This window comes from Ictidomys tridecemlineatus, chromosome 15, assembly GCF_052094955.1.
Source record: "Ictidomys tridecemlineatus isolate mIctTri1 chromosome 15, mIctTri1.hap1, whole genome shotgun sequence".
NCBI classification, from domain to species: Eukaryota; Metazoa; Chordata; class Mammalia; order Rodentia; family Sciuridae; genus Ictidomys; species Ictidomys tridecemlineatus.
Genome location: NC_135491.1, coordinates 11034547 through 11046539, shown reverse-complemented (window position 1 = coordinate 11046539; position 11993 = coordinate 11034547). Strand labels below are relative to the sequence as shown.

General features: G+C 59.9%; 1 protein-coding gene across 1 annotated transcript; it reads left to right on the top strand.

Annotated features, from left to right (window-relative positions):
• The first annotated feature begins 756 nt into the window (after positions 1 to 756).
• On the top strand, positions 757 to 11413 carry Bcl3 (BCL3 transcription coactivator). Its single transcript, XM_005338199.5, has 9 exons — positions 757 to 1256; positions 3111 to 3264; positions 8379 to 8487; positions 8824 to 9028; positions 9134 to 9222; positions 9411 to 9488; positions 10080 to 10247; positions 10583 to 10700; positions 10811 to 11413. Exons 1-9 carry the CDS (start codon positions 992 to 994, stop codon positions 10996 to 10998), a joined length of 1374 nt encoding a protein of 457 aa, XP_005338256.4. The 5' UTR covers positions 757 to 991; the 3' UTR covers positions 10999 to 11413.
• Positions 11414 to 11993: the final 580 nt, after the last annotated feature.

Sequence of the window (11993 nt, the reverse complement as noted above, 5' to 3'; positions counted from 1 at the left end):
GAGCCTGTTCCCCACCCGCCAGCCCCTCCCTGGCAGCGGGGGAGTGGGGAGAAGGGGACCAAATGGAAGCCCCCTCCCGGGTCCTGGCCATGGTCGCTCCTATGGCTTCCCCGTGCCCCTCGCCATCTGTCTGTCTTCTCTGCGCCCCGGTCTCCAAGTCTCTTTCTGTGCTTCTGGGATTCCCTGAGCACCGCCTGGTGCCCCGCGGGTCCTGGCTGGGTGCAGGGACCCCGCAGGGAAAGACATATTCAGGGTTTCTGTGCCCACCCACCGCCAACCCCAGACGGCCTCTGCGAGGCCGGGAGGAGGCCGGGATGGCAGGGCATGCAGACGGTAGCTGGGGCTGGAGCTCCTGTCCAGGGCCGGTCCCTCCCAGCCTTGGGGACGACTCTTCCCTCCCGCAAAGAAGGAAACGGTTCAGAAAGGGGAAGCACCCGGTCAAGGTCACCCAGGGAGGAATTGGGAATGGGGATTCGAACCCGTGTCCTGGCGACCCGGGGCCTCCAGGAATTGCGTCCCGGGGGACAGAGAAGCAGACAGCAACAGAGACAGGGAGGGGACACAGACCACAGAGAAAGGCTGAGCCGGTGAGAACAGAGATGGGAGAGGAGGTGGCGCTGGGACACCTGCATTCAGACAAGTCCCAGAGACCCGAGGCGGCAGCAGGAACCGCGGGAGCGCCGGCGGCAGGGGAGGGGACGGGCTGGCCCCGCCTCCGCCGAGTCCCAGCGCCGGGCGCCGCGGGCCGAGGGGCGGGCGCGGCGGGCAGGCAGCCGGCGGCGGGAGCGGCGCGGGTCCAGGAAACCCCTGGGGCGGACGGGTGGCCCCGGGGGGGCCGGGGGCGGGGAGGCGGGCGCCCGGCACCGCCCCGGCCGACAAAAGTCCCTTCAGTTCAGCCGGCGGCAGGGGAAGTCCCGGCGCCCGGCGAAACCACCCTCCCGTGCAGCCGAGCCCAGCCAGCCGCGCTCCCGCCGCCCGCTCCGGCGGCCCCATGCCCCGATGCCCCGCGGGGGCCATGGACGAGGGGCCCGTGGACCTTCGCACCCGACCCAAGGCCACTGTGCCCGCCGGCGCCGCGCTGCCGCTCCGCAAGCGCCCCCTGCGCGATCCCTCTCCGGAGCCCGCTGCCCCCCGCGCCACCGCCGGCCCCGCGGTCCCCGCGGTCCCCCCGGACCCCCTGCGCGGCGGCTGCAGCGCGCCGGCCCTCCCTGGGCCCCCCCACGGCCTGCCCAGGCCAGAGGCGCTTTACTACCCGGGTGAGTGGCTCCCCCGCGGGTCAGGGCCAGGTCGGGGCCACCCAGAGCATAGACTCCTAGAGCCAGGAGAAAGAGCCCAGCCCGGGACTCATACATGGGGTTCCGGGTAGCTGGGAGACGGGAACCTGAGGATCCAGGAACACAGACATGAGATCCTCAGGGGACAGCAGCCCCTGGGGACCAAGATATGAAGTTTCCCAGGGAGCTGAAGGTCAGGGGGCCCTGGGAACAGAGCCCAGGGGCCAAGTGGCACAGATAATGGGAAGCCAGGAGACAGCCTCCAGAGGTGCAAATATGGGGTGTCAGGGAATCATGGGACAGAGGCTGCTTCCCAGAGACACGAATTATAAAACTCTTTAAGAACTAGATATATGCCAGGCCACAGCCGCTGTCCTGCAATCCCAGCTCCTGCAGGCTTAGGCCCAAGGATGGCAAGTTCCAGGTCAATCTGGGCAAGTTAGGGAGACCCTGTCTCAAATTCAAAAGAACTGAGGATGGAGGGTGGTGGTAGAGGTCTTACCTAGCACACAGGAGGCCCTGGGTTGGATCCCTGGCACTGTGTGCGAAACAAAACAAAATAAAGCAGATATCTAGGGTTATAGCATCCCCTACTCGGGCCTGAGAAACTGTCTAGATATGTGAAGTCAAAGGGACTCAAGGGAACCGAGACTTGGTTTTTAAGAAAACTGGTATTAGGGACCCTAGGATGTTAAAATCTCAAATGAACAACATAGCAGAGGCCTGGGAACTGGGAAAACAGAGTTGGGGTCCAAGCACACCAATGTCTGGGACCACAAGGTTCCTAGGGAAAAAACTGGAGTTTCAGGGTCCCAGATACCGGGAACCCAGGGACGGAGATCCAGGGTTCTGGGCACCTGGTTGGTTATAGGCAGCCACAAGTGATCAGGGCTCTATTGGAGGTCACGAGGTCAGGTGGTGGAGACAGTGGGGTGTCAGTGACTGAGGATTCAGGGATGGGTGGTATGTACTAGGGAATTCTGGGACTCGGGATTTAGGCCTGAGAAGAGGGATTCAAGGGTCTCTGAATGGAGGACTTAGGGCCCCAAGACCTGGTTGTGGAGATGGGGGAACCTGGAAGCTTTGGAATCAGGAAGGAGACCCAAGCACCAACAGCAGGCAGAGAAAATCATACACCATTCTCTTCATCCCACATCTCCAGGAAGGGGTGTCCCTCCTGCCACAGCCACCGTAACATGCCCAGGGGACCCCCCTAAAGCTGCTGAGAACCTATCTCTAGGGCCCCAGATTCTTACCCAGTTTCCGAACCTTCCACCTGATCAGTGCAGCAGGACTTCAGCAATTCATTGGGAGACCCATCCCTGCCTCTGGGCTTTTCCCATTCCCTGGGTGAGCACCCAGGCCTCAGTTTTCCCCATCGGTGACATGGGTAGATGTGGATTTGCCTGCTGCCCTGGTCCCTTTCAACATGGAGCTGCCCCCCTCAGGCCCTCCTTTCTTCCCAATTCCAAACCTTCATCCATTGTTTAACCTCTCTTGGCCACAAAGTCACTCAGCGAACAGGCCCTGGGGTCCCCTGCTGGGTGATGACCAGGGCTTCATCAGCCCTTAAAAAATTCTGCTAGGAGATGGAGGTCAGGAACACTAAAACTGAGTGGCAATGCAGGTGATCGGGACTGGGGAGGGGGCAGGCTGCAGGAGCCCAGAAGAGGGGTGGGGAAGAGAGGCGGGGGCTTGGGGCTGGCAGACCCAGTTTGAGGTGCACAGGGTTGTGGGAGGAGGGCAAAGCACTGCAGGGGGGGAAGGCCTGGGGCAGGAGCCGCTGAGGGTCTGTGGGCTTGGCCTCACCCGTCCTTCCTTTGTCCCCTTGTCCAGGACCTATACTGCCTTTGTACTCCACCCCACCTATGAGCCCCTCTTTTCCTCTGCTGAACCTGCCTACACCCCTGTACCCCATGATGTGCTCCATGGAACACCCCCTGTCAGCCGACATTGCCATGGCCACCCGTGCAGATGAGGACGGAGACACGTGAGTGACAGTCCCTGTGGATGGGAGGAGAGTGGGGAAGTCAGCCTTCCTCAAACGGGGGCACTTAGGTTTGGACCTCAGCTGGATCCCGCAGCCTCTGTTGGCTGTGTGACCTTGAGCAAGCCCTTCCCACTCTGAGCTTTAGCTACCTCTGAAAACACTGGGTATACGAAGAGCACCTCCCTGTGCTGTCGGAGCAGTGGTCTTGATCCCCCGCCACCAAAGCTGGGGACTGAAGCCAGGGCCTCATGCATGCCAAACCTGCACTCTACCACTGAGGTATACTTCTGGCCCCCCAAAACTTTATCACAATCCCAAAATGAGAAATATATTTGATTGGCTTCCTACATCAATGTTACATGTGAAGAAAGCTCTGGCCCTGGGCCTGATACACTTCGTGTTCAATGTTATTGTCATACGGAGGCACAGGCCTGCCGCCCCAGCTGCAGAGGAGGCCGAGGCAGGAGGATCTCCGGAACTTGGCAAGACCCTGTCTCTAAATAAAATACAAAACAGGGCTGAGGATGGGGCTCAGTGGTCCAGTGCCCTTGAGTTTAATTCCTGGTATTAAAAAAAAAGGGGGGGCTGAGGATGTAACTCAATGGTAGAGCACTTGCCCAGCATGCTTGACGCCTGTGTTAGATACCTGTACTGAAAAAAAAAAAATTACTACTTTATTTGTGCTTTATCTCAAAACCAGTGTGTGTGCGCGCGCACACACACACACATAAACGGACATAAATTTGCAATAAAAATTGCACAAAATGAAACAATCTCCCCTCCCCCACACTGCACAGGACCCACTTTGATCTTTTCTGTTCTTCTCTGCTTTGTTGTCTCATGATCATGACCCACTACATTAACTTGGCAGTCCCCTAAGGTGATTTCAAAGTCCCCTGGCTTGTCACCTGCAGCTTGAAGCAGTGCTCTGGAGGCTACTGAGGATCCTGCATGGGAGATTTTAGCCCTGTGCCTAATACATACTGAGCACTCAGGCCATTGACCATCATGATCATCTTTACTCAGACAACTTGAGCTTGAACTTCAGTTGAGTGCTTTCTCATCCCATGGTGCCTCAGTCTCCCCCTCGTAAAATCAGGCGTCAGAAGTGTGGAAGGTTCTTTGTGAAGAAGACATGAGATGATTTATTTAAAGTACTTATGTGGAAATTGGTTTGGGGACCAGAAGCCTGTATCTGCAGAGAAGGGCCCACTTACATTCCCAAGCCCCGTTTCCCAGTTTGGAAACCAGCCCTCCCTGTTACACCTAGCACGGTTAGGATTCAGTACAACACGGGTCCCACACAGAGCCCGCAGAAGGGGGCTGGCCAAGGAGTCCGCGTTCCATATTTAGGAGTGGGTAGGTTGGAACAGGATCCCGGCATGCTGTAGGCCATCCAAGTGGGCCCAGGCAGGAGAAGGTGCCAGAGATATATAAAGGACTCCATCCAACCCAGCTCCCTCCAACTCTGGGAACCCGCGAGGGTCACTGTGAAGCAGGTTTCATTTGTCTCTGTCCCCAGGGGTGAGCTGTTTGTGGCCTGGTGGCAGAGAGCAGGCAAGAGGCCACAGGGCCCAGCAGTCTCCAGCCCCAGCCCTGCACCCCTCCCCTCCCCCTCCCTCTCCCCCAACGCAAACACTTCTGCCTCAGCTGCCTGCAGGGGAAATCCCTTCCCGCAGAACTTGACCGCAGCCCAGCTGCTCTGCCTCCCCCACGTCAGCACCCTTCACTCGCTCGCAGCCTCCCCCCTCCTGGCGCTCCCTCCAACCTTAACCCCTTCCGCTGGGGCTGAGACTTTACCGGAACGGGCAGCTGGAGCGGCCCCAGCCTGCGCCACCAACCCCACCTCACACAGGCGGGGGAGGGCGGTGGGGGCAAAGCGGGCTGCGGATGCTAAGACTGAGTCCCCAAAGAAGCAAAGCTGGAGGCTGGGCTTTTGGCTCCTCGCGAGGGACCAGCAGCATCTGGACCCCCCACCAGGGTGGGGATGGGGAGCTAGAAGTCCAGGGCGGGGCGGGGAGGGACATGCTCTGGGTCTCGTAGGACAGAAGTTGGGGTCTTGTATTCCTGGGTCTCCAAGGGGGTAGGGAACCAGAGGAGGGGCAGCTTGGGGATCTGGAGCTCAGAGAGGTCTTAGGGGCAGGACGGCTACCTTCATTTACGGGGCTCATTGTTCGAAAATTAAGAATTTCATGACAGCGACAGCAGAATGTTCCACTCAGTGCCAGACCCTGTGCAGCTGCACAGTGGCACAGGCGCCAGTGAAACGGGTCGTGCCTAGGGGCCTGGAAGCCCCAGAGCAGCAAAGGTTGGCAGTGATATTCCTAGGTCCCCTAGGGGGCATGGAAAGGAGGGGCAATCTGGGGACTTAGCGCTCAGAGGGAGCCCTTATTCTTAAAGGAGAGTCATGACAGCACTGTTTTCCTTGCTCCGAGAGCTCTTGGGGGTGGATGCCAGGATATGGGGGACAGGGAGCCAAGTGGAATCTGAGCCCGGTAGGGTGGAGTTCCGGAGGGGTCCCCAGGCTGGAGGATTCGGGGATCTGTTCCCCAGAAGAGCTCACTCCCCTTGGCCTGGACTCTCCCCTCCCCCGCCCCATTCGAGGATGGAAGTTGGGGTGGCAGGGTAGATCCCCGGAGGGACCGGCTTCCCTCCCCCGGGAGCAGGAAGCGGAGCCCCGCCCAGCAGACCTGTTACTGGAAGTCGGAGGGCTGGGCCGCCCCTCCCGTCCCCACTTCCTCCAGCCCCGCCCCACCCCCTGCGGCCCGCGCGTTTATGGGAACTCGGGCCTGGACGGTTTCTGTGAAATCATCGCTCCCTCTGCCCTCACTTAACCCCGCGGGCCGGGCCGACGAGGGACCCGAGCAGGGCGTCCTGGAGATGTGGAGAACCAAGGTTTCTGGGGACCCCTGGCCGAGGTCCAACCCTTTCCCCAGTATTTTCTGTTTAAATTTTTCTGTCATGGATCAGAATCCAGGTTTGGGAATCCACCTGCAAAATGGGGTCCCGGCAGGGGCGGTACTCTGCAGGGGGAAATGGGGTTCCTCTGGGTTACGTGACTTGTCCTCACCCACCGGTAGGGAGCGCTGCAGTCCAAACTGCACCCGGGGCAGGCCGAGTTCCCAAAGGCCTGCTAGGCCCCAGCATTTCGGCATTTCCATCAGAATCGCCTGGGAAACTAGTTTCGACAGGGGATTCTGGGCGCACAATGCGCCCTTGGGGGAGCCGCTTTCTGCCTGCCTGAGCAAGGCCCCCGATTAGTAAGCGGCAGGGGTGGGTGCGAAGGTGCCCGCTCTAGTAAGTGGACTTTAAGTAAAGGTCATGTAGGCCGCGTGCAGTCAACCCTGCGCCCTCCACCCGATTCCCCACTCCGTGCTTGCACACGCACAAATCCACATGCACCGTCGTCTCAAATTGCTCTCTGCTCTCAATGGCAGGTTGTGATATTGGGAAGTGAGCAGGAGGTTCATTGGAGAGTCTCCCCAGATCTCTCTCTCTCTCTCTCTCTCTCTCTCTCTCTCTGTCTCACACACACACACACACACACACACACACACACACACACACACACACACCGTGGAATGAAGGAGATGGGTCTGGCAGAGGGAGAGGTGGAGCTCTGTGCAGTCTCAGCTGTTGCTGAAGCTCAAGGGCCTTCAGAGCTGGGCCTAGAGGCCTGGCCTGCTGAGCCACAGTGGCCCATCACTGGCTGCCACCGCACTGCAGCGGCCAGCCCCACTTCCGGTGGGGAGTGACCTTAGGCAAGCAGCCCTTTTGAGATGAGTGAGGGTAGTTCCCAGGTTATCTAAAAGCCAAAAACTTCCCCCAAACTGGGGCAATTAGTCCTTCAACCTGGAAAAGGATTCTGGACTTCAGAGCCCAGCTCCAAAGCCAGACCCCATCCCACCTGCTTCTCCCCCCTTTAGTCAAATCCTGTGCTCCACACAGCCCACCCCTGAGTCTCTTGTGGAGGTTGAACTTGGGCAGAGAGCTTTATAGCATCAAGGTCACCCCTTCTCATTTCACAGAGGCCAGAGAGGGACAGGAAGGTTCAGGAAGGTCAGGGTGATCACTGACGTGGATTCATGTCCCAGCGCACGTTCACAGAGCTCCCTTTCAAGTTAGGTGTTTCCTAAGCCCTGGACAATGGACGAGCATGCAGATGCCCTGCCCCTGGTGGAGCTGACATTCTAGCATGGTGATTCAGACAGGAAAAAAGTACTGTAGACTACAGCGTGCTAGGCCCTGATGTGGGGGAAAATAAGGAAAGGGAGGCGAGTGAATAGTTGCTGAACCACTTTAGCAGAGGCCCCAAGGGGAGTGAGCCCTACAGGTATCTGGAAAAAGCTGTTCCAAAGGAAAGAGCCAGTGCAAAGACCCAGAGGCCAGCATCTTGATTTGTCTGAGGAGCACAGCGTGGAGGCCCGTGTGCTCAGGGCAAATCGAGGAGAGTGCAACAGATGCAAACAGAAAAATCAAATGAGCCAGGCGTGGTAGCGCATGCCCATAATCCCAGCAACTCTGGAGGCTGAGACAGGAGGATTGCAAGTTCAGAGCCAGCCTCAGCAATTTAGCGAGGCCCTGTGCAACTTAGCAAGACCCTATCTCAGATTAAAAAAAATTTTTTTTAAACAGAGAGAGAGAGAGAGAGAATTTTTTAATATTTATTTTTCAGTTTTCGGCGGACACAATATCTTTGTTTGTATGTGGTGCTGAAGATCGAACCCGGGCAGGACGCATGCCAGGCGAGCAAGCTACCGCTTGAGCCACATCCCCAACCCCTCAGAATAGAATTTTAAAAGGGCTGGGATGTGGCTCTGTGGTAGAGCACTTGCCTGGCATGTGTGAGACCCTGAGTTCTATTAATTAGTCCTTGGATATGCAGAAAGGAAAAAGGAGGGGAAAGGATTCCTTTGGCTGGGACAAACATTGGAGCAGGGAGGCAAGCAGGAGGGGACTAATACTCCCTAAGGCAGTGGAACCAGGGGGAGGGGGAGGCGTGCTGGGATTCAGGGATACTCCCAAAGTGTCCAATACATACTGGAATTAGCACTTGCAACAGTGGGGTGCGGTGACCCCTAATGTCTGTGGTTGCCTCCTGCCTCACCCCTCAGGCCTCTGCATATTGCCGTGGTGCAGGCTAATCTCCCGGCAGTGCATCAGCTGGTCAGCCTTTTCCAGCATGGGGGCCGAGAGCTGGACATCTACAACAACCTGCGTCAGGTGAGGCCCCCGGCTGGGGGAGGAGGGTCTGGGGGTCAAGGGTGGAGGAGGTACTCCAGACTCCTGGTTCCTGAGAAGGATCTAGGGTCATAGAGGTTTGTTCTGAGGAAGGAGGGGACCGAAGGACCCAGATTCCTCAGTGAGGGAGGAGTGGCTAGCAGCTCAGAACCCAAGTCCTGGGGAAAGGGGAGGTTGGCGGCCCAGACCTCTGGGGCCACGGGGCCCTACCTCTTGAATCTGAGGGAATAGATGCCCCAGGTTTCGTTCTGGGTAAGACTGTAGTCAGGACTGGAATCCAGGGCAGGATGCGGGTCCCTCATGGTCACTGTTCCCCAGACACCCCTCCACCTGGCTGTGATTACCACATTACCGTCTGTGGTCCGGCTCCTGGTGACAGCTGGTGCCAGCCCCATGGCGCTGGACCGTCATGGCCAGACCGCAGCCCACCTGGCGTGTGAACACCGCAGCCCCACCTGCCTCCGGGCCCTGCTGGACAGCGCAGCCCCGGGCACTGTGGACCTAGAGGCTCGCAACTACGACGGTGAGTCCCTGCAGCGGGGCAGGGTGGGACTGTGCTGTCTACCTGGAGCCATCTGAGGCTTCAAAACTCCAGGCCCGGGTTTGACTGAGCCTCCCCTTCCCTCAGGGCTCACCGCCCTGCACGTGGCCGTGAACACCCAGTGCCACGAGGCCGTGCTGCTCTTGCTGGAGCGCGGCGCGGACATCGACGCAGTGGTGAGCGGGCCAGGCGCAGGGGGCGGGGCCTTGGAGGGGAGGGGCAGGGGCGGGGCTGCGGCGGGCGAGCCCTGGTGGGTGGAGCTTAGAGGATCTAACCGGGTAGGGAGACCGGACCCAGCTGCTGGGCCGGGGCCGGGGGCTCCTGTGCAGAACCTGAAGACTAAGACCTTCCCGCCCCTTCGCAGGACATTAAGAGCGGCCGCTCGCCGCTCATCCACGCCGTGGAGAACAACAGCCTGAGCATGGTCCAGCTGCTGCTGCAGGTGGGCAGAGCCCCGGGCTTGGCTTCTCCATCCACCCTCCACCTTCTCCTCGGACCCCAGCCTGGATGTCGCTCTCGCTCCTGCGCTGACCCAACTCTGGCTCTTGGCTCTTGCTCCGTTTCCAGCCTGACCTTCCTTCTAGGCCTCGTCCTAACCCTCCGACCTCATTCCGCTGCCTGCCAGCTTTACCCGGCGTCTCCCCCTCCTCCTGCTCCTCCGCGTTCTGGGCCCTGGCTGCGATCGCCTTGCTGACACGGCCTTCCGGCTTTGGCTGTGTCCCCGCGCTGCCCTTCCACGACGACTCCATCCACAATCCGGCCCCGAAGGGCGACCCTTCCCTTCTCTGACTCTGCTCCTACGTCCGCCAGGCCGCGGCGTCTAGCGCCGGTGGATGCCGCGCCGCCTGCCCCCCTTGGCCAGTCCTTGGTTCTAGTTCTCACCCTTCTATGACCCCAGCCGCAATCTAGTCCCGCGCCAGGTTCTGGCTCCGGACTCGGCCCGATCCCGGATCCGACTCGCCCCTCGCCCTGGCTTCAACCTGGCCTGGGCTGTCCCCGAGGGTACTGACCCGACCCACTGTCCCGCCCCCAGCACGGCGCCAACGTGAACGCGCAGATGTACTCGGGCAGCTCGGCGCTGCACTCGGCGTCCGGCCGCGGGCTCCTGCCTCTGGTGCGCACTCTGGTCCGCAGCGGCGCAGACAGCGGCCTCAAGAACTGCCACAATGACACGCCGCTCATGGTGGCGCGCAGCCGCCGGGTGAGTGCGCGCAGGCGTGGGGAGAGTCTGGACCTGAAGCGCGTGTGGCTGCGCCGTCCTGGGGAGGGGCGTGTCCCGAACTCTTGACCCGTGAGGGTGCCAGGGCGCGGGGGACGGGGGACGAGTGCTGCAGGGGCGCCCCGGGTGTGCGCCCGGCGGGGGGGGGAGGGGTTCTCTAGATGAAAAACTGAGGCACCAAGAAAGGAAGTGCCAGCCCGCCTTCTGCTGGGGACAGAGGCGATCACGTGGGACAGTGCCCACTGGCAGACCCAGGAACAGGCGGGCAGCTGGAGGGCGGGCAATGAGGCCTTGTAGTGACCCCCATCTCCCCACAGGTCATCGACATCTTGAGGGGGAAGGCCAGCCGGGCTGCCTCCGCATCGCAGCCTGAGCCCTCCCCTGACCGAAGTGCCACCACCTCCCCAGAGAGTGGCAGCCGCCTCAGCTCCAACGGTGAGAGCCCTGCTCCCCACCCGCAGCCCCAGGGGCCCAGGGGTTGTCAGCCCCCTTCTTTCCTGGGCCCAGCTCACCGCCTTCCCCTCCTCTCCCTGCCCCTTCCACAGGCCTTCTGTCCGCGTCGCCATGCTCCTCGCCTGCCCGTTCTCCTCCCAAGGACGCCCCCGGATTCACCCTGGCTCCCCCCAATTTCTTCCTTCCTCCCCTCTCTCCCCCAGCCTTAATGCCCTTTCCGGGGGTCCTCCGAGGCCCTGGCCGGCCAGTGCCTCCCTCCCCAGCCCCAGGAGGCAGCTGAGAGGGATGGGGGGGCAGGTGTCGGACTCTTATGAGGAGGGGCCCCCCTGCCCTGGGGGGTCGACCCTTCTGGAAACTGTGAAGATCTCACTCTGCTCCCCCCAATCCTCGGGACCAGGATTTGCACCAAGGCACATGCACCTACCCTTGAGTCCCCTCTTCTGTTCATAGATATTTCCCCATGGGACACCCCCAGGATTCTCACCCCATTATTCTCAGGCACTAGCCCCCTGTCCGAATTCCACCCAAATGTTCATGTCCTTGCCCCTCCCGGAGGCTGGTGGAATCAGGGACAGCAGCGCCACCCCACTTCCATCCAGATGCTAGGGGGAGGGAGAGGGCTCTCTGGTGGCACTGACAACAATGTAAATTATTAGGTTTGGTTTCTTTTGTAATAAACTATTTTTGTATCATAATCCTTGCTTGGCCAGAGGGCTGTCAGGAGGAGATCTAGGGTAAATGCGTTTGTGTGTGCGCCTCTGGATGCCATGAGTGACGTTGTGTGTGTGTGTGTGTGTGTGTGTGTGTGACACCTCGACCTTGCTGCCTTTGATCATGAATCATGTTACTGTGCCTTTGTCTCCACATCTTCCCAGGGGACCCTGCCAGACTCCTTGGTGTGCCTGGGTGTGTGTGTGGTTAAGTGTCCCCAACACTGAGGCCTGCAGTGTCGTGCACCTGACTGCCTCAGGTGCTGTGACTGTGGAGCCCCCTCCCTCCTAGACGCCGTCCGCTCTGACCCTCAGTGTCCTCTTCATGCTGCTCAGGGATCCCACCTGTTTCCTGTGGCCTCTGTAACATGTCACCACACAGTCAATGGCTTAAAATGACAGGATCGAGTTCTCAGGGATCAGAAGTCCCAATCCGTCGCACAGGGCGGAGTCAAGGTGGCAGCAGGTGGTTCCTGGGGGCAGCTCTAGGGAGCAATGTGACTGGCCTCGCTGCTCCTCTGCTCAGGGCCCGGCCGTGACCTTGGCTCAGACCTTTCCTTGGACC

Excerpts from the sequence above, each read along its gene's own strand:
- Bcl3 (XM_005338199.5), top strand. The coding sequence starts at position 992 with ATGCCCCGATGCCCCGCGGGGGCCATGGACGAGGGGCCCGTGGACCTT. Across the intron at positions 1,257-3,110 it reads AGAGGCGCTTTACTACCCGG|GACCTATACTGCCTTTGTAC; the intron begins GTGAGTGGCTCC and ends CCCCTTGTCCAG. Across the intron at positions 3,265-8,378 it reads GCAGATGAGGACGGAGACAC|GCCTCTGCATATTGCCGTGG; the intron begins GTGAGTGACAGT and ends CTCACCCCTCAG.